General features: G+C 43.1%; 1 protein-coding gene across 3 annotated transcripts in view; it reads left to right on the top strand.

Moving 5' to 3' along the window:
- The window catches only part of PRLR (prolactin receptor), a 174642-nt gene that overhangs the window by 128620 nt on the left and 23072 nt on the right, over positions 1-22950 (top strand). For 2 of the 3 annotated variants that reach the window (XM_011944340.1, XM_011944341.1), the window contains 3 exons: positions 12989-13101; positions 16306-16438; positions 18151-18320. In XM_011944340.1, coding sequence (XP_011799730.1) covers positions 13032-13101; positions 16306-16438; positions 18151-18320 — 373 coding nt within the window. In that variant the 5' untranslated portion in view covers positions 12989-13031. The remainder of the gene's footprint in view (positions 1-12988; positions 13102-16305; positions 16439-18150; positions 18321-22950) is intronic. The other variant, XM_011944342.1, reaches the window with a different exon arrangement.

Here is a 22950-nt window from a genome sequence, read left to right as displayed (position 1 = left end):
TAAAAAGGAAAAGAGAGAGGACAGATGGGCAAAAGGATGGAGGGAGGGAAGGAGGCTATAAAAAGAAGACTCAGAAACTGAAAATGCTCAAGTCCTAGGCATTTGATTTTGGCAACAAGCCCTTGATCTGTAGGAGCAGCTGAGCATATCCTATATCCACCATATCACACCATAATTTTTATATTCATAAATGAACTCAGTACTCCATAAAAAGTTTCAATTAAGAAGTCAGAGAAGTGCCTCATTTTTCAGAAGTGTGCACCCAATTGATTAAAATATAAAAGTTTGGCTGGGCGTGGAGGCTCACGCCTGTAATCACAGCACTTTGGGAGGCCAAGGTGGGCGGATCATAAGGTCAAGAGACAGAGAACATCCTGGCCAACATGGTGAAACCCTGTCTCTACTAAAAAAACAAAAAAATTAGCTGGGCATCGTGGCACGCACCTATAATCTCAGCTACTCTGGAGACTGAGGCAGGAGAATTGTTTGAACCTGGGAGGCGAAGGTTGCAGTAAGCTGGGATTGCACCACTGTACTCCAGCCTGGATGACAGAGCAAGACTCCATCTCAAAGAGAAAAATATATATAACAGATATATAAAAAACACATATATAAAAAACGTATATATATAACACACACATATATATAAATATATATATATATGTTTTCATTCCTGAAAGGGTATGTTTTAGATATTTAGACATGATTATGCCAGAAAAATATGTTTTATTTGAGTGCATTTATGAAGGAAAAGGAAGAATGGGCTGAGAATTATTTTTGCCTTGCCAGTTGAAGATTTCACAGTGGAGGTTGTCTCAGTTCTTGATGGTCTCCACATTTCTTTGATTTCTGATATTGCAATTTTTATTCACTTCAGCTACTCGCCCAACCACCTTGCAGCCACATCTCAGTGGGCCTTGTCACCCATCTGCCCTTGAGTTCAAATTAATGAACACAAAGAGGTTATTGGAGGAATCAAGTAGGTCTCAGAACCCATCCCTTAGTAATATGGAGAGCCTATTGATTAATGGAAAAGAGTTGCACAACTCAAGGCCAAGTGCTGTTTCCATGGATCTGTACATGAGAAGGGTGCATTCTATATGACCTTATAAAAATAGTCAGTCACCCAACAGGTGTTGTTGAACACCTGTAGACATGTTTACAGGTGACAGTGTAGGGAGCTGAATATGTAGACAAAGCCAAACTGAGATTATCCTGGGACTTTGGTGATGGTATTCCAGGTGAGACAATGGCGGTGGGTCAGGCGTTGGAGGCTTCTGTCTTAATCACTGCTCTTCTACTTGGTTACATGTAGTAGTTACCGTCTACACTAGGCTGTACTGGTTGTCTCCGGATTGTCCCTAGATTTGCCCAACTAAGTAAGGCTAGCTATTATACCACCCAGCCTCTAATCTCAAAGCACAACGACCAAAGGTTTATTTCTCACCCATGTGACTGTTTGCTGGGAGTCAGCATGAACTCAAGAGCCTTTCATCTATCGGCTGTACTGAGCATTTAGGACCTCAAAGTCCTCAGTTTCATCTTCTTCAGGCCAGTAATGGAGGAAAGAGAAATAGAGGGGGGAATATGTAAAAAGCTTTAAAGACCAGGACTAGGCTAGAAGTACAATCATGCATCGCTTGACAATGGGGATACTTTTTGAGAAATGCATCCTTACGTGATCTTGTTGTTGCTCTAACATCATCAAGTGTACTTACACAAACCTAGATGGGATAGTCTGCCGCACACCTAGGCTATATGGGATAGCCTATTGTTCCTAGGCTACAATCCTATACAGCATTTTACTTTACCGAATACTATAGGCAATTGTAACACAATGGTAAGTATTCATGTATCTAAACATAGAAAAGGTACAGTAAAAACACAGTATAAAAGATTAAAAACAAGTGGTACACCTGTATAGGGTACTTACCACGAATAAAGCTTGCAGGACTGGGAGTTGCTTTGAGTGAGTCAGCGAATGAGTGGTGAGTGAACGTGAAGGCCTGGGACGTTAACGTACACTACTGCGGACTTTGTACACACTGTACACTTAAACTACACCAAATTTGTTTTTAAAAATTTTTTCTTCAGTAACAAATTAACCTTAGCTTGCTGTAACTTTTTAACTTTATAAACTTTCTTAAACTTATTTTGACTTTTTAAATTTTTTTTGAGACAAGAGTCTCGCCCTGTCACCCAGGCTGGATTGCAATGGCACAATCTCAGCTCATTGCAAACTCTGCCTACTGGGTTCAAATGATTCTCCTGCCCCAGCCTCCCAAGTAGCTGGGATTACAGGCACCCACCCCCATGCCCAGCTAATTTTTTCTTTTGTACTTTTAGTAGAGACAGGGTTTCACTGTGTTGGCCAGGCTGGTCTCGAACTCCTGACCTCATGATCTGCCCACCTCGGCCTCCCAAAGTGCTGGGATTATGGGTGTGAGCCACCACGCCTGGCCTTGACTATTTTTAATAATACTTGGCGTAAAACACAAACACATTGTTCAGCTATTCAGACGCATTTTCCTTCTTTATGTGATTATACTATAAACTTTTTTCTATTTTTAAATTTTTTTTGTTTGTTTTACTTTTTAAACATTTTTGTTAAAAACTAAGACACAAACACTGATATTAGCCTAGGACTACATAGTGTCTGGATCATCCCTATCACTATCTTTCACCTTTCATCTTGTCCCACTTGAAGGTGTTCAAGGATAACAGCATGCATGAAGCTGTCATCTCATGACAGCAATGCCTTCTGGAATACCTCCTGAAGGACCTGCCTGAGGGTATTTTACAATTAGCTTTTATTTATAGTAGAAGGAGTACACTGTAAAATAACAATAAAAAGTATAGTATAGTAAATACACAAACCAGTAACATAGTTATTATCAAGTATTATGTACTGCACATAATTGTATGTGCTCTACTTTTATGTGACTAGCAGCACAGTAGATTTGTTTACAGCAGTGTCACCACAAACACAGGCATAATGCATTACACTATGATGTTAGAAGGACCCTGACGTCGCTAAGCAATAGGAATTTTTCAGCTCCGTTGTCATCTTATGGGACCACCACCATATATGCAGTCTATAGTGGACAAAGTTTGTCATTCAGTGCATTACTGTATGTTATTTCTACCCACTTTCAGAGGCCACCACTTCATCACCTGGCCTCATCTAACTACAGGGGAAACAATGAAGTAACTTTAACTGTGTGGCCAGAAAGGAAAAGAAAACCAAATTCTGATGGACACCTGATGTTTTTACTATTCCTATGAATGGATTCCAAGGTTCTAACTGAGAGGGTAGGGAATGCAGGAATCAGAGTGGGAAAATACATTTAGCAACATTCTTGAGATTTTCTTCTTCGACTTGTCAGTGTTCTCAGTTGTGCCCACCCTCAAGCTCCAAAGATTCTCCCACAAGGCATTTGGCCAAGGCACTTCATTTTTCCAGGCCTCAATTTCCCCATGTGTTAAAGTGAGGGGTTGAATTAGGATAACTTTCAAGTCTTTGGGCCTCTTAGAGATCCAAAATCCCATGATTCTCTAACTCCTGATGTTCTCTTCCTCCTGAGACAAATAAGCAGGGCCAGTATGCCAATAATTTATGTTTTATTTTAATTTTCCTTCTCACCTTCAAAGCTTGAGTTTCTAGATATTAAAATATAACAATAGACAAAGTTGTTATGAATACAGTAGTGACTTTTTATGGCAGAGTAAAGTTATTTTGTGTTTGGATGAACAGCACATTCACACACGTATGTAACATACACAGAGCTGCATCTGTGAAAAACTAATCTTGTTTAAAGTCTTGCAAAATATATGCCCTCCTCCTACTCTTGCCCTGTATTAGTTTTGCAATTCGTAACAAACAAACAACACTGACATCTCTGTGACTTACAGCAACATTTAGTCTTCGCTCACTTTACATAAGGACTGAGTCAGTGGCAGATTGGCTGTGGCTCTGCTAGAATTGGCTGGGTTCAGCTGGGCTCAGCACGGTTCCACCTGTCTTCTCATTTTAAAACACAGATAGTGTCTGTGACATCCTAAGGGCATCCTAAGGGCAGTGGAGACATCCTAAGGGCAGTGGAGAACAAGAGCAAGGAGACCTAAGACAAACCATCCAGTTGCCTTTAAGCTTCAGGTTAAACACAGGAAAAAAACATCACAACCATTCACATCCCATGGGCCATAACTTTTCACATGGCCAAGTCCAAAGCGGTTGAGGTGGGATGTGTACGCCTCTCACAGAATGCACGAGTACCTCCCATGACAGTGGGTAGGGATATGCAATCCTATGGCTGGGAAGAAGCAAATGGTTGCGGACAATAACCCAACAGATCACACCCCCAATGCCTCTATCTAAGTTCTAAATACAACATTTCCCATAGAGAGGATGCCACTCTGCCTCCTCCACTGCATCTTCCTTTCCTGCCCCTCTCAGCTTGAGCTCAGCCTCTAAAACTTGAGCTTGATGAAAGTCATCTAAGTCTTGTTAAAAATGCCCCTTCCTAGGGCCCCCCTTTCCAAAGATTTTGATACATTTGTTCTGAAGTAGGCAGTGATACCCAGGCATGATGCCCCAGGAATACCTACTGCTGTTGAAGAGCTATCCCTGGTTCCTACAGCCTTCAGCATCAGAGCTGCCTTTGGGTTGAGGGAGCATGCTGAGTGAGCCATTATTAGGAGGAGGGCTGCCTTAGAGGACTCAGAAGCTACAACCCCAAGGTCCTCTGACCTGTCCCCACTCCTCACAGTCAGCATGGATTTTGTACTTCCAGAGCTCCTTGAAGGTTGGCCATTGCACCTTTGGAAGTGTGATAGCACAGATCCCAGAGATCAAATCCTGAGTTCCTCTTCCTCCATATGCAGCTCACTAGCTGTGACCCTGGACAACTCACAGACCCTCTCTGGGCCTCAGTGTCCTCATCTGTTAGACAGGAATAATCATCATACCTTCACCTCAGGCGTGTTGTGAGGGTGAAGTGAGTTAACAAAACAGTGCCTGGCATGCAGTGGATCACATACAAACTTTCACATGTGATATTATAAATGTTTTTATATATTTATGAGTGTATAAGTGTATTCCGTATGAGGGTTTGCTGATCTTACTGGCACACAGGTCTGAGAACATGGGAGGCTTTTGAGATAAAGTTGCCTCCTATTGGAAGTGTTCTGTGGGGAACATGCTGAGTCAGCCGTTATCAGGAGGAAGGCTGCCTTAGAGGACTCAGAGAATTTACATGTCAAGTGATAGCACGTAAGTCAGTGGTTTTCAGCCCCAGCTTTAATTTAGAATCCTCTAGAAAGTTTTTTTTAAAATGCCCATGTCCTTCCAAGTGGGCTCAACTCTGAGCTGATTAGTAAGAATGTCTAGGGACAAAACAAAGGAATGAGAAATTTTAAGGCCGGGCACAGTGGCTCATGCCTGTAATCCCAGCACTTTGGGAGGTTGAGGTGGGCAGATCACTTGAGACCAGGAGTTCAAGACCATCCTGGCCAACATGGTAAAGCCCATCTCTACTGAAAATACAAAAATTAGCTGGGCGTGGTGGTGCAGTTCTGTAATCTCAGCTACTCTGGTGACTGAGGCACGAGAACCACTTGAACCTGGGAGGCAGAGGCTGCAGTGAGCTGAAATCATGTCACTGCACTCCCACCTGGGCATCAGAACAAGATTCTGTCTCAAAAAAAGAAAAAAAGGGGGAAAAGAAATTTTAAGACACTCCTTGGACTGTAATGGGACTCCTGGATTAAAAACCACTGATGTCTATAGAACAGTTCTGTAAACTGCAAAACATAGTGCATGATTTATGGTTGTTTTTTGATTGTTAGTGACTGATTGATGATCTCATGAGGAACTAGTTCCTCTGAAAATCAGGCCAACGTGGATTTTCCACTATCTGTCCTACATGTGCACTGGCTGGGGGGAAGTGAAACTCACCGAATTCTTATTCTTGCCTTTAAACCAAAAAGATTGCTCGAAAACAAGCCTTCCTGGGATAAAAGATATTGCTAGAATGAGGAAGCTGTGGTGAGTGAGTGGAGTTAATGTGATTAGATTTGGAAGCAATACTCCCAGCCACGGGGAAGCATCGGTGTTCTGTGTTATTAAAGTGACTCCAGTGCAAAGGCACATATATCATATTGGAGTAATTTGCCCTGACTAGGTGAGAAGTCAGGAGATGGTTCTTCCTAGGTATTCCTGAATGGTCCAAGGCCTAAGTCAGCTCTGGTTTAGACAAATCCTGTCTCTGCTGATCATCTACCTCTTACCAAATGTAGCCGTCAACATTCACAGCACACACGCTCATCTTGGTGATCTTCACAGAGTGCAGTCTTCAGGAAGTTCTTTCCTCAGTGGAACCTTTGGGGTTTCTAGGAGAGGGGCAGGGGAATATCTTGAATCAGAGATAAACACTTTCCAGCAGCCTCTATACTATTTCTAATTACTTTCACCCAGTCATGATGTTCTGACTAAACTACCAGATTGTAAGGTGATAAACATTTTATGTAAAAGTAATTCACTATGGAAAGTTCTGGATGTTTTCCCCAGTGGGTACCTCAAAACAGGCTAAAAGATGGATACCTACTCAAGAAACAGCAAAATGTAAACTGGATAATGGTGATGATAAAAAATAATAATGAATGACCACACAAGCAAGTGTTCTCTTGTGAACTTTCACAGACAAATGCATAGATATGCTGCCTGGACTATGGGCAGATAAACATTCATTGTGGGCACATGTTTGTGTGACGCTATTTATTGACAGAACAAGAACAGCTGGAACTTTCATCTCCCCACCTGTGGGCCACGGTTCTCTTGGCACTACATCCCCAGTTTTCAATGTCTTCCTGAAAGAGAGGCTGCCATGTTCTCCTTAAAACTTCTTTAGATTCCCTTGTCAAATACTGAAAACTATGCCAGCTGAAAGTCTAGTGTTTGAAATACCAGCACAGGACCATTCTTCCTATGTGCAGAGTTTTGTCCCATGTCTTAGAATCTTGTTCTGTTTTTTTCACCTTTTGGGCTTCATTTATTCATTCTACAATCATTGACTGTTGACACTGGGCAGAGCTTGTATAACAGTCTTAATCTTTAGCCTGGTATGTAATAGCTAATCCCTACTGTTCCTCATCCTGCCCTGAGCACATTGTGTCCTTTATTTTCCAGATTAAGTATTGGCATTCTGTACTGGAAAGAAAACAACTTCTTGTTGCGTGCGGTGGTTCATGCCTATAATCACAGCACTTTTGGAGGCCAAGGGGGGTAAATTGCCTGAGCTCGGGAGTTTGAGACCAGTCTGGGTAACATGGCGAAACCCTGTCACTGCAGAATATACAAAAATTCGCTGGGTGTTGTGGTGTGTGCCTGTAGTCCCCGCTACTCAGGAGGCTGAGGTGGGAGAATCACCTGAGCCCAGGAAAGTCCAGGCTGCAGTGAGCAGTGATCATACCACTGCACTCCAGCCTGGGCAACAGAACAAGACCCTGTCTCAAAAATTTAAAAAAAGCCCAGCTCCTGGAAATCAAACGGTACCTGATTGATGTGGGGTCTGCTTCCTGTTATGTTAGCCTCAGGCCATCTAACCCAGGTAGAACAAGGCAGGTAAGGAAACCCAGTGGGCCGAGGACCCTGAAGGAAACCCTTAACACAATGCCTAATACTGAAAACAATGGACGAATGTATTCAAAATTTGTTTGCAAGAAATGAGACTTTTTGCCTTTTTAGGACAAATTAAAAAAGGCACTTGAAATTTACTTTAGGTTAATAGGAGATGTGGCGGGCAGCATACAGTGATTATGAAATGTGCAGGGCTTCCCTGCCATTCAAGTTTTGATCAATCTCAGCAAAACACAAAGTTTGCCAAAACCTGGAAACAACTCAAATGTCCATCAATAGTAGAATGAATAAATGAGTTATGGTATTTCATTCAATATAACATGAATGTAAATGAATGAGATGAAATGAAAATGAATTATATAAAACTGTTATGCCCAGACTGTTTACTCCCCGAAGAAGACCACCAGAGTCTAGAGTCAAAGCCAAGCGGCAAGGATCTTTAATGCAAGTTCGAACTTGGTCCCTCCGTTTCACAACATACAAGAGGGCCTCGAACAATGCGCACGCTCGCTTTTTGTAGCCCAATGAAAATAGGACTTGTAAGGTTACAGAGGAACAGGGAACAAGGGAATTCTTTAGGTTAAGCATTACAATTGGTTAACATATTAAGTTTATACATTTAGCAGTTATCTATTGGTTTCCGTGCTTTTAGTAAAACTACAAATGGCGGCGCCCTTATCGGGGATTTCCCAGGATTTCCCAAGCTGAGATATATGGAGGAATGTATTTGCACTGGGCCGTGTTTGCACTGGGCCCAGGAAATTGAGAGATATATGGTGTCAAGCTGAATGTATTTGCTGGGCCCAGGACTGAGGAATGTGCCTGATTTCTTTCAAAACTACATGTAACCACAAGGATGAATCCTACAACAATGTGAAATGAAACAAGCCAGACACACACACTCTCAAAAAATGCATATCGTATGATCCTGTTTATATAAAGTTCAAAGGTAGGTAAAATTAATCTGTACTGTTAGAAGTTGGAAGAATGGTTTCCGTCAGGAAGGAGTAGGTTGAGATTGGGAGGAGGTGCAAGTTGGATTTCTGGGGTGCTATTGGTGGTCAATCTCTTGTCCTGAGTGGTAACGTAGATATATTCTCTTTGTGATACTTCATTGAGCTGAATACAGTCATGAGCGTCACATAATGATAGGGATAAGTTCTGAGAAATGTGTCAGGAGATTTCATTGTTGTGTCAGCATCACAGAGTGTACTTATACAAACCTAGACTGTATAGCCTACTACACACCTAGGCTAGATGACATAGCCGATTGCTCCCAGGTTACAAACCTATACAGCTGTCACAAAACTGAATACTGTAGGCACTTGTTACAGAATGGTAAGTGTTTGTGTATCTAAATATAATGAAATATAGAAAAAGAACAGTAAACATACAGCATTATAATCTTATGGGACCACCACCATATATGTGGTCCATTGTTAACTGAAATGTCATTATGTGACACATGACTGTGCTTACAATTTGTGCATGTCATATGTATGATAGCCTAAAATTCAAATGTTGGATTGAGCCTTGCTTGATTACCCAGGAACTGAGTTTGCAAGAGCTAAAAAGAACCTCATAATCTCTGCCTAACAGGGATGGCAGGGTCCATTTCTGTACCCTAATGGTAGGTTCATTTCTGGAGTCAGGAAAACTGAATCAAAAACCTGAGTAGAAGGTTATGGCAACAGATATAGCAGGACAGGTTGAGGACTGTACTCAGGGGGATCACCAAAAACCAGTCTTGGAAGTAAGTTCCACAGAATGGTAGGGCTGAGATTGCTGGCAGTCAGGATTGACTTGGGGAATGCATTGTTCAGAACATAAAGGTGAAGTCTAAGAGAGGGTATTGCAGAGGATGAGGGGTTGACAGTGGGGAGTGACATGTTGGGAGCTCAGATCTGGTTTATTTTTGACTCTCATGAAGCCACATTTCCTCCTCTCCTATGGCATTCCCCTCCTAATGTGGATAGTACGGTCAGCCCAGGCCGTGGGAGTGTGGCCCCAATTTTCCATGTGGGGAGACTGGCTCTAGTTTCTCAAAAGCACAAGCTGCTGGGCCTTTTTCTCAACTGTGGGCCTCTGTGGAAGACACTTGGCTTAATGGAAGGGAGAATGAAGAGAGGCTTTTGGAAAGAGAGGGCCTAAACAGGATCAACATTGATGCCGAGCAACACAAGGGAGAAGGAACTTTTCTTAGCGTTCATACCACGGTGGGCCACAGTGTGGTGGGAAGGCATATTTGAATAAGCTAAGGGGAGGAGCATAAGGATAAGAGAGTCTTTGAGGATTGGGAAGCAAGGAAACCAAGGCAACTAGCCATGGGCAAGGTGTAGGGGCTGCAAACTTGCTAAAAACCTGCTCTTCACATCCACCACTTGCATTTTTAACCCTCAGTCACAACCAAGGAGCTGCTGAGGAGTGAAGTCTAAGATGACAGTCCCTAGGATGTATAGGGCTGACTTTTTGCTAACTGTACTACAAATATTTGGAGCCATTTGCTGCTATAACATCTTAAAAAGATGAGGACTCTCATTGGATGTTCCAGTCCCAATTGGGAGAGAATAAGAAGGGCCATGCCAGCCCTTGATCAAGATCTTGAGTGCAATGCAGGGTGGACTCAGAGAGACAAAATCCTAATTTATCCCAGCTTAGTGTCTGCCAGCCATAAAAAAAAAATAAAAAAATAAAAAAAAAAAGGCAGTGGATCAACAGGAGCTGTGCTTAGTGCTGAGAAGCATCCCCTTGTGTGATTAGAGTTAATTAACATTTAGCATAGCCCCTTTAGGGGTGTGAAGTTGTGACTGTCTTTCTCTAAAGGTTAAATTACCCCCATTGTGTTTGCCTTCCTGGGAGGAAAATGCAGGATGAGTTGGGAAATCGTTGTTGAAACACAACCATGACACCACTGTGAGTATGTCTAATTCCCTGGCATGGGGGTTTCAGGCATTTGAAAGTGCATAATAGTAACTAGATTCCAGGATGTGTCTCAAGAAATACCAAAGGGAAGATTTTTTCACTCATAGAATACTTCCTGAAGACAGTATTATAGGAAAACTTTATTTAGGAGAGTTTCTTTGATCCTGTACTAGCACATGAGAACATATAAGCAAATGACAATATCTAATATATCACCACTGCCTGACCCACTCTGCTTCCCATCCCAGAGTTTCTTTTGCAATACGCATGGAGCCGTGCTTTGGCAAAGCTCTCTAGATAGCACCCAACCTCACCAGGAAGCTCTGATTTATAGCAGGTTGATCTTAAGCATGTCAGTGCAATGCCCAAAAGAGAAAGGAAGTCTCAATAAAGGGATATTATAGAAAGTCTTCAGCCAGTAGGTAGAAGCTCATCTCTAACCCAGGCTGAGATCACCAGATCAGCAGGATAAAGAACTATTTGGAGCTATATGTACCTGATGAGGCTGGATTCATGAGATCAACAGTATTTGAGGTCCTTGGGCATAAGTAGGGTAGTAGCTGAGAAGGGCTGTCTCTCGGCTCTGGCTCTCCTGACCCTACTCAGAATGTCACACTCACCCAAGGCTTGATGTTGCTCACTTTGGATCAGTGGCTGTTGTCTCCACCATCTCTCCCACAGAGGGGGAATAATTGCACCCCCATCACAGACTTTCCACAAGTCAGGATCATCTCCCAGTGGCTCTCAGGTTTCCCAGGTGTCTTTCTCCAGATGGGCATGTGACTGACAATCTACTAAATCTCTGTACTTCCATTTGCTCATCTGTTAAAACCTGTACCCCCTCACAGGACTGTTATGATAACAAAATGAAATGTCCATGATTAAGGTACTTAACTTTCTCCAGTGCTTTCCCATAACAGATGCTCCAGAAGTGGTAGGAATTATTTTAAACCCATCAGGAGCCTTTAACCACTTGATTTTAATTAAATGACCCTCAGGGGTGAGATGGAGCGGGTGATTTAGAAAGTGCACCCTGGGAGGGCATTTGTGTGGAAGAAATCTTGCAGGAGCAGATAGAAGGTCCCCAAAAGAACAAAATACGGGTCACCTCACAGGATCCACTGCTGGACCAGGATCCTTTACTGAAGTTGGAGCCTCAGTATAAAAGAGCTACTTGATGGTACCTGGGTGCCCAAACCTCTACTGTTGCTATGGTTTCTCCATTTCTGAATATGTCCTGCAAGGAGCAGTAGCAACGGCTGGTCTTTTAGGGGCTCATCAAACACATTCAGACATTTCAAAGGTCCCACGATGGGCAGCTTTGATAATGAATGTTCTTCCCTTGATTAAAACAACAACAGGCGCTACTCGGGAGGCTGAGGCAGGAGAATGACATGAACCCGGCAGACAGATCTTGCAGTGACCGAGACCGCGCCACTGCACTCCAGCCTGGGCAACAGAGTGACACTCCATCTCAAAAAAAAAAAAAAGAAAACAATAACAACAACAAAAAAAACAATAAAAATTTAAAGAGAATCTTAAGCCGTGCATTTCTAAGAATTTACACTTAGTTCACCAAATCTATTGTTTTCTGAGTTGTTTCAAGTTCAACAAGACTAATGAGCCTTTTTTCCAAATGTCTTTAAAAATTCTTTTTTTCTTAGAAGGACATTTAGAGGCTTTGAAAGTTGTCCCAAGGGTAACAATAATAATTCTAATAATAAATTGCTCCAAACTCCAACCCCTGCAGGTTCAAAATTTACTTAATACTCTGAACCCAAGGGATTTAAATTATTACCAGACTTTATTATCTTTTGTTTATGGGGCTTTCCAAACAGGAGAAAGAAACCACGTGGAGATTCACTAGAGTTCATTGTGTGGTTCGCTTTGCGGTAATGCATATAACCCAGAAGACTTCCAGAATCTTCTCAGTTTGAACCTTCAAAGCCTCCCTAGTTTGGTGGAATCAGCGTGGTTACGATGAGATTGTACTAAGGGTACTGATTTTTCGGCCTGGACAATTATTAGCTGATGGACCAGAGCAAGAGCCCTCATAGAAGGATTCTCCTGTAGGACATACAATCTGTGTTACGTAAGATGGATGATATATTGTTAGGTGGCTATGGGGTGGAAAGGGAACAATTTTTCTCTGGGGTGTGTGCAAAGAAACTGACTGCCTTGATGCCCCTTGAACTCTTTACCTTGTCATCTGAGGACCTCTGGTGGTGGAATTTTTCCCAGCGTGTGTGAATTGATGTTTCTGTGCCAAGCCATCCGACCCTGTTACATTTTCCTACATTCCTTTCCTCCTATTTTGTCATTCTCATTAAGCGAGGGGCAACAATCAGTTGCAAACACCCAGAACAAAGTGGTGGATGTGCCTGACCAGACTACCATTTCACAAAAGTTACCTGATACCTTCTTTTCCAGTGAACCTCTGATACATTTCCTGTAGCAAGAGAAGGCAGCCAACATGAAGGAAAATGTGCTATCTGCAACTGTTTTCACTCTGCTACTTTTTCTCAACACCTGCCTTCTGAATGGTAAGTAAGAGACTATCGTGCTCTCTTTCATTGCCTGGGGTGTTTGTCAACAGGGTGGACAGTCCATTGCAATGTTCTTGCAATGCTGTCATGAAAAATGAAAATTCTGTGGTATGCACTGCTGTTGAATTATTTGCAATATTTTGCATTAAAGTGAATGCAGAAAAATTAATGCAATGAATGCAAAATCTTGTCACTGTGCTTTCTGCCTTCTGTCCTCATTTCAGGAGTGTAAAAAAACAGCTCTGAAGAAGACAGGACCTGAGTTCTAATCCAGGTCCTGCCAGTTTCTAGCTGTGTGACCTAGAGCTAATTACCTAACTCTCTGGGTTTCCAAATTCTCAAAGTGAGGATAGTGATGTTTCCTCTACTGCAGATGAAATAATGTATATGAAAACTCTTTGAAAAACCATGATGGGATATAAGAAGTTGCTGTTACATGGTGGGAAGCAGGGACAGCCAACTCTATTATCTGTGCTAATAGGAGAAATGAAGTCCACAGCTAAATGAGAGGGTGGGTGCCTGTGAATATACACTTCTGTATGTCAACCCTTGTGCATTTCTGGGTGTGCAAACTTCTATAAGTACCTGTGTATATATTAACTTTTCTATATGGACCTGATTGTAAATGCTTCTCTGTCTGAACTTATATGTATATACTTTTATGTATGTCTGTGTGTGTTCTGTGGATATCTGTAAGTGCACACTTCTCTATATGTACCTGTGTGAGTATCAGTATGTAATTCCATGAGTATGTACCTGTGTATATTTCTGTGTGTGTGTGGTGTGTGTGTACTTTTGATGTGGGCTCTGTGTGGGCATCTACATACCTGTATGTGTGGTTCCTGTGTGGTTTTCTCTGTGTTTCTGTGCATTGAGATTTTAACTTATTCCTCTAATGTAGATGAAGGAAACATTTGTCTAATTGTAATTTTACAAATCTACCTTCCTTTCTTGAGTTTCCGGAAGGTTAATAAACAGTAAAATAAGAAAGAAAAGCTTTCAGAGAGAGAAAAAGGGGAAAGCAGAGGTCAGAATGACCCACAAGAGAAACTAAATACTCGAGAAATCAATGATCACACTAATTGGCTTCTGAGTATGCTCATTATGGAACCATAGGCTTTGGATTTTTTAGATAAACTTTTCCTTCTACTTCACACACTTCCACCCACTCATGACAAAAACAAAACAAAACAAAAACTTGCATTCTTGCTGTGACTCCCAGCAACACATTATCCTGAATAAATTGTCCCTAGAGGATGAGCAATGTTACAAATATTGGCAGAGCTGACCTGGGCTGGCAAGGATGTGTCTCAGCAGGGCCTGTGAGCAGGAGGGTAGGTGAGCTCCAGCTGACACTACCAGTCTGGTTTCCTGGGCTCCAGCCTGTGTCCCACAACATGCTATTCTGCTAAATTCCTCTTTCTGGCCAGCTCTGCCTAGAGAACCCTCTTTCCATGCATTGCCCCTCACTGAGGTCTCCTCCTAACCTGCTGTTTCTGATCTGATGCTCAGCTAGAAACTCTGGCCTTGGAGCCTGCATGAGGGGTAGAGAAAACAGAGAGAACCCCCAGAAGTGCTGACCCACCTCTGAAAGCACTCCTTTCTGCCTCTGCTATCCTGAACTCAGTGCTAGAGCACCCAGCTAGACAAAAAAGAGGACCAGCTGAAGTCATGTAGGCAAGCATGGTGACTTCCTCAGCCCCACAGCATCAGGGCAAACTCCCAGGGCTCTACTGTCCCTCTTTGAACCTGACATCCAAGCAACAGAAATGGGGGCCCGCTTGCCAAAAGCTTTGGGGATTTGGCAACTAAAAATTTTACAACCTTGGTACTGTATTTTCACACCACCTCACTGAGACCTTCTAGCGTCCAGTCTGGAACTGGGTACAGCTCTTAGATAACAGTGGTTGCTCAGAACCAGGAGAGGAGCTGGCCACTCTCCTACCTCTTATCACACCTCCTACCCTGAAAAGATCCATCAAATTATAGTTTTATAGACCCTATGGGATTACAAGATTACAAAAGGGCCACACACTCTTCAAGCCCTCCATATCCAAAGGAAGCCCTTTGCAACCTCACTACAAAAATAAAAAAAAAAAAAAGGAAAGAGAGGAAAATCTAAGAGAAAAAAAGGACTAAAAACCAAGATTCAGAAATGGGGATGGGGTGGATGAGGAGACAGACTGTGAGTCTGGGTCACAAGATCAAAGCTGAATAAAATCAAGGAAAAGTGGCGAGGCGCAGTAGCTTATGCCTGTAATCCCAGCACTTTGGGAGGCCGAGACAGGCAGACCACAAGGTCAGGAGTTCCAGACCAGCCTCACCAACATGATGAAACCCCATTTTTCCTAAAAATACAAAAACTTAGCTAGGTGTGGTGGTGTGTGCCTGTAATCCCAGCTACTCAGGAGGCTGAGGCAGGAGAATGGCTTGAACCTAGGAGGCACAGGTTGCAGTGAGCCGAGATCGCACCACTGCACTCCAGCCTGGGCAACAGAGCAAGAGCCATCTCCAAAAAAAAAAAAAAAAATCAAGAAAAAGTGAAGGGGAAGGAAAGGAGAAGATAGGGGAAAGAGGAAGGACGGGATGCCCAGATACAGGGAGCTTCAGAGATGCAGTAAATGGACAGAAGATCAGGAACAAGTTGAGTTCATTGTGTGGGGATGGCAGAAAGATGGAGATTGGTGAGCAGAGTGGAAAAGTGCCATAGAGTGGTGTTTCGCCCAAGTGTCTGCAGGTGGCTCATACCTGGGAAGGATTCTTTGTATGGTCCCCTTAGGCTGAGGGAGGGTATCAGCTTTACAGACCTCGTGGGATTACAAAAGAGCCACCACACACTCTTCAACCCATATGTGTCTATCTTGCATTCAAGGCTCGCTCTTTGTTGAAATTTTGCAGTTGGTCACTAGCCCTCACATAGGCTATCGGTATCTCCATCTCGAAGTACACACACACACACACACACACACACACACACACACCAGCACAAAGCTGTCTAAGAGCCCTGCCAACATCAGGGCAGCCCACAGGGGAGTGTTGCTGGATGCTGACGCTGGGCATTTCTGAGCATCCACCCTAGGTCTCCTCACCCAAGGCTTCATCACTGGCTTGGGTCCCATCAATCTGTTTCTGTCACCAACAGAAAGATCAAATGGTTAAATGGACCTCAATATTGATGCAGTGGCTTCTGGCTTTTTCTAGGACAGTTACCTCCTGGAAAACCTGAGATCTTTAAATGTCGTTCTCCCAATAAGGAAACATTCACCTGCTGGTGGAGGCCTGGGACAGATGGAGGACTTCCTACCAATTATTCGCTGACTTACCACAGGGAAGGGTAAGAAGTTCCCTTCTCTCCTGTGAAACCCCGTATGAGTACTCCCATTCTCCAGGCCAAAGAAACTCTGGTTCTGAGTGACAGCACTTCCCTGAATTTACACCAGTAAGGTTCATACCGCTGGGGAAAGGGGAGTCTGAGGTCCATGCCGACATTCTCCTGTTAATGTCTCTTAAGAGCTGTCAATATACATAAGGTTACCAGCCATAGCAGTACAATATCAGTAATGTTTCAAATCCCCTGTTACAACTTAGGTTGCAGCCTGAGGCCCCACAGAAGTGTTTCTTAATTGGTAGTTAATCTTAGATGCTCATCTGTAATTCTTATGCCATTTGTATTTTTTTTAACTAGACATGTCACTTTTTCAAAATAAGTAAGATTGTGTGAAGTGGCACCATGTAATCCTTGACAAACATGGTTCATGTTCAAGAAAATAAAGAACCTTGTAGGGAAAAGAAGGCGAGAGTCTTTCCTTAGCACATTTCTAATCCAAGAGCCACGATCTCCTAGAGGACATATTTGGACCGAAGGTTGCAATGAGGGCTAAACCAGATCATCTCTGTGCAGGCATTTTGTTGCGCTCACAGTGAGACCCTCCTGGAAATCCTGGGAGAGCTGTATTCTTCTTCAAAAAGGAAAATATTTAGTTGCTGGTAGAGATAGCTGGCCCACTTTCCAATGACTGCACTTTGTTGTACACAAAACCGTCATCCTGGCTGAAATCCAAACGGATATCATGTAAACAGATTTCAGGATCTCAAATGCAAGCAGAACTGAACAAGCCTCCACATCTGTGCATGTGTCTTGCGCTGAGGCTCCTAAATCTAAATGTGAGCAGCCTACTGAGCCACTTGGGCTTGAAATACCTCCTTTCAACATCACTTCACTTTATTGCTGACTTGGTGCAGAGTGAAATGGACCAACATCAGTTTTTGTCCTCTTGAACCCTTTTTTAAAAAATGAAATGTAGGCCGGGTGCGGTGGCTCATGCCTGTAATCCCAGCACTTTGGGAGGCTGAGACAGGTGCCTCACAAGGTCAGGAGATCGAGACCATCCTGGCTAACACAGTGAAACCCCGTCTCTACTAAAAAATACAAAAAACTAGCCGGGCGCAGTGGTGGGCGCCTGTAGTCCCAGCTACTCGGGAGGCTGAGGCAGGAGAATGGCGTGAACCCGGGAGGCAGAGCTTGCAGTGAGCCAAGATCGCGCCACTGCACTCCAGCCTGGGTGACAGAGCCAGACTCCGTCTCAAAAAAAAAAAAAAAAAAAAAATGAAATATAATTCAACACGAATGTGAAATAGCTGCTGCATTGTGCATGGCCCCTCTGTGTGTAGACAGGTGAAAGTTCCAATTTCCTGAGGCCACCCAATGGGCACGACCTGGGTATGGTGGTGCCTGGGCCATTGAAAGCTCGAGTATTTATCAGCAGGGGATATAGATCCCAGAGCCCACAAGAACACTTATAGAAGGGAAGGGCTGATGAGAAGCTGAATACTTGAGGCCCTAAAATAACCTTTCCAGCATGCTATTCTCTCTCTCACTCCCAGCTGAAATGGGCAGAACATGGAAGCCTAAGGAACCATTTGTCAGCTCTGGGTTTTGTGCTTGGAATTTCTGATACCCAAAGGCCAGTGGTACTGATCTATGAAGAAAAAACTAGACTCTCTTTATTACTTTATTATTCATTCCTAATACATTACTTATTACAGAGAGACACTCATGCATGAATGTCCAGACTACATAACTGGTGGGCCCAACTCCTGCCACTTTGGCAAGCAGTACACCTCCATGTGGAGGACATACATCATGATGGTCAATGCCACTAACCAGATGGGAAGCAGTTTCTCGGATGAACTTTACGTGGACGTGACTTACATAGGTAAGGGGAAGGAAAGTGGGTGAGGCATTTGTTACTCCATTATGTATTAGCCAATAGTCACACTCAGTTTGAGTCTTCTTGGGTTTTGGATGGATCCCCAAAAGGAGGATGAGAAAACTCACAATATGTTTGTCAACTGAGCATTTCAAATCATGTTTTATCAAGTCATTTATGACACTAAGGCTGGCACTTGGGATCCTTTTGTTCCTGTGCTTTCCCTTGACCCTCATCCTCTTGCACTAGGGAACAAATGTTCTAAGTACATTTCCCTTGCCAACCCTTCTTTCTTGCCCTCCCCTTGCAATCGATATCCCCTTCTTCCTTGGCAAGCTGGGATTTCTTTTATTTCTCCTCATGGAAGACAGAGCTGCTCCAGGAAGAAGAAGCTCTTAGAAGGGTTCATCTGGTTCTGCATCCACAGCAATTGCTCCCATTGCTTTGCCCCAAACTCACATATATGTGTGTGTGTGTGTGTACACATACATGTTGCATATATGTGATATATATATTTGTGTGTGTGTGTGTGTATATATATACACACCATTGGTAATTTTTTTACTAAACCTGTTATTTTTATAACATAAGAAGATAATGTGAGGTGGCACCACGTAATCCTTGACAAATACGGTGTTCAAGAAAATAAAGAATATAGGCTGGGCATGGTGCCTCACGCCTGTAATTCCAGCACTTTGGGAGGCTGAGACAGGCGGATCATGAGGTCAGAAGTTCGAGACCAGCCTGACCAACATGGTGAAACTCCATCTCTACTAAAAATACAAAAATTAGCCAGGCTTGGTGGTGCGTACCTGTAATCCCAGCTACTCAGGAGGCTGAGGCAGGAGAATTGCTTGAACCCAGGAGGTGGAGGTTGCAGTGAGCCAAGATCATGTCACTGCACTCCAGCCTGGGCCACAGAGCGAGACTCCACCTCAAAAAAAGAAAGAAGAAAAAGAAAAGAAAGAATTTAAATGTTAAAAACTACCAATGGGGCCAGGCGCGGTGGCTCAAGCCTGTAATCCCAGCACTTTGGGAGGCCGAGACGGGCGGATCACGAGGTCAGGAGTTCGAGATCATCCTGGCTAACACGGTGAAACCCCGTCTCTACTAAAAAATACAAAAAGCTAGCCGGGCAAGGTGGCTGGTGCCTGTAGTCCCAGCTACTCGGGAGGCTGAGGCAGGAGAATGGCGTGAACCCGGGAGGCGGAGCTTGCAGTGAGCTAAGATCCGGTCACTGCACTCCAGCCCAGGCGACAGAGCGAGACTCCGTCTCAAAAAAAAAAAAAAAAAAAAACTACCAATGGTCTGTGCACACACACACACCCACCCAGAGAAAGAGAGAGAGAGAGAGAGCAAGAGGGCAAGCAAGAGAAAGAGAGAGAGAGAGAAATTTATCACCCCTGCATCTACTGGTGCTGCCAAGGTTGCAGGAAGGTCATCTCCAAGCTGAACGGGAAGCTCTCTGGCATGGCCTTCCATTTTCCCACCACAAATGTGTCAGTCATGGACCTGACCTGCTTTCTAGAAAAACTTGCCAAATATGATGACATCAAGAGGGTGGTGAAGCAGGGACGATGTTCCGGAGAGCCCCATGGTTGTTGTACTACAGTTGTGCAGAGGGGCCATTTGCAGTCTTCTTTGTGGAGTGATGGCATGGACCGTGGACATGAGTCCTTCCATGATGAATGACAAATTTTATGTAAGTGTAGTGTGTGTGTGTGTGTGTGTGTGTGTATTGACTTACCCTCAAGCATTATAATATTTGAAGGCAAAACAATGAAAGCAAGAAATGTTCTGAAATTAGCAACTGTTTCAATCAATGTGATCCACAAAAAAGGTGCTCACTAAAGAAAAGTAATATGTTTAAAAAGAGAAATCAACAAGTGTATATGAAATTCTCATTGATCCTGGAAAACAAATTCTCTGGTGAAAGAATATGTTGGACCATATTTTTCAAAATAATAAAAGAAGTGTCCACAGAACTCTTGTATAACTCTGCAGCCTACAGTGTTGTGACAGGCCACGGAAGTTCATTTTAAAATACACGGTAATTTTCTGACACTTCCACTCTCATGCAGTGATAACCTGCAGTACAGAATAACAACACTGAAAGATAATTGCTCAGAAGTAGAGTTCTTTGTTATTAATATTTAGCTACACTGAAAACACTTAAAAGCGGTGGTTCCCAACTGGGAGCTGTTTTTGCTTCCCCCAGGATGTTTGGCAATGACTGGAGACATTTTTGATTGACACAAGCTAGGGAAGTGGGGAGATGGGGGTATTCCTTGTATGTAGTGCATAAAGCCCAGAGATACTTTTAGCATTCCACAAAGCATAGGACAGCTTCTCCAACAAAGAAATATCCAGTCCAAAATGCAAGTAGTGCTGAGGTTGGGAAAGTATGCTCTAAAAGATACATCCTGAACATTTTATTTGCGTTTTTGTGTAATTTTTTTTATCAGAATCATTGCTCAGTATGATTTAACTTAAAACGTACATTAATTAGCTGCTATTTGTTTAGGAAATGTGCTCAAAATAATCTTTCTTAGGTACTTACTCAGCAACATATCAACTTAGACTTGATGGCAATTTTTTTTTTTTAGTACAGGGGACTTTATTGATGGCACATGGCAAAGTGGGGCTCCCTAAGCACCTCCTCTTCAGGGGGTCTGCATGAAAATTGTGAGGGGAGATTGTCACTGAGGTGGGGGACTGAGTGCCACAGCGACTCCCCAGCATCTGAGGGTCTCGCTCTTGCTCTTGTCCTCTCACTGGGGCTGCTGATCCAGGGGTCTTACTACTTGGAGGCCATGTGGGCCTTGAGGTCCATCACCCTGTTGCTGCAGCCTAATTAACTGTCATACCAGGAAATGGGCTTGACAAAGTAGTAGTTGAGAGCAATGCCAGCTCCAGGATTGAAAGTAGAAGAGTGGGTGTCACTGTTAACGTCACAGGAGACAGCCTGGTGCTTAGTGTAGCCCAGGAGGCCCGTGTGTGTGTGTGTGTGTGTGTGTGTGTGTGCATATGTGCGTGTGTATTGCCTTACCCTCAAGCATTATAATATTTGAAGGCAAAACAATGAAAGCAAGAAATGTTCTGAAATTAGTAACTGTTTTACTAAATGTGATCCACAAAAAAGGGGCTCACTAAAGAAAAGTAGTATGTTGGACCATATTTTTCAAAATCATAGAAGTGTCCCCGGAACCCTCATATAACCCTGCAGCCTATGAAGGGGCCTTCCAATGCCTGCTTCACCACCTTCGTGATATCATCATATTTGGCAGTTTTTCCAGACGGCAGGTCAGGTCACCACTGACACCGTGGTGGGGACATGGAAGGCCCTGCCAGTGAGCTTCCCATTCAGCTTGGAGATGACCTTGCCCTCAGCCTTGGCAGCACCAGTAGATGCACGGATCATGTTCTGGAAAGCCTCACGGCTGTTGCACCACAGTTTCCCAGAGAGGCCATTGACAGCCTTCTCAGTGGAATGATGGCATGGACTGCGAACATGAGTCCTTTTACAATGGATGGCAAATTTATTATACTTTGAGTTCTAAGGTACATGTGTATGTAGGTTTGTTACATATGTATACATGTGCCATGTTGGTGTGCTGCACCCATTAACTCATCATTTACATTAGGTATATCTCCTAATGCTATCCTTCCCTGCTCTCCCCACCCCATGACAGGCCCCGGTGTGTGATGTTCCCCACCCTTCGTCCATGTATTCTCATTGTTCAGTTTGCACCTATGAGTGAGAACATGTAGTGTTTGGTTTTCTGTCCTTGAGATAGTTTGCTCAGAATGACAGTTTCCATCTTCATTCATGTCCCTACAAAGGACATGAACTTATCCTTTTTTATGGCTGCATAGTATTCCATAGTGTATATGTGCCACGTTTTCTTAATCCAGTCTATCATTGATGGACATTTGGGTTGGTTCCAAGTCTTTGCTATTGTGAATAGTGCCGCAATAAACATATGTGTGCATGTGTCTTTATAGCAGCATTATTTATAATCCTTTGGGTATATACCCAGTAATAGGATAGCTGGGTCAAATGGCATTTCTAGTTCCAGATCCTTAGGGAATTGCCACACTGTCTTCCACAATGGTTGAACTAGTTTATAGTCTCACTAACAGTGTAAAACAGTTCCTGTTTCTCCACATCCTCTCCAGCACCTGTTGTTTCTTGACTTTTTAATGATTGCCATTCTAACTGGTGTGAGATGGTATCTCATTGTGGTTTTGATTTGCATTTCTCTGATGACCAGTGTTGATATGAGCATTTTTTCATGTGTCTGTTGGCTGCATAAATGTTCTCTTTTGAGAAGTGTCTGTTCATATCCTTCATTCACTTTTTGATGGGGTTGATTTTTTCTTGTAAATTTGTTTAAGTTCTTTGGAGATTCTGAATATTAGCCCTTTGTCAGATAGATAGATTATAAAAATTTTCTCCCATTCTGTAGGTTGCCTGTTCACTCTGATGGTAGTTTCTTTTGCTGTGCAGAAGCTCTTTAGTTTAATTAGATCCCATTTGTCAATTTTGGCTTTTGTTGCCATTGTTTTTGGTGTTTTAGTCATGAAGTCCTTGCCCATGCCTATGTCCTGAATGGTATTGCCTAGGTTTTCTTCT

This window comes from Colobus angolensis, unplaced genomic scaffold (genome assembly GCF_000951035.1).
Source record: "Colobus angolensis palliatus isolate OR3802 unplaced genomic scaffold, Cang.pa_1.0 Scaffold230, whole genome shotgun sequence".
NCBI lineage: Eukaryota > Metazoa > Chordata > Mammalia > Primates > Cercopithecidae > Colobus > Colobus angolensis.
Note: the sequence above shows the minus strand (reverse complement) of the source record. Positions and strands in the feature narration are given on the sequence as shown.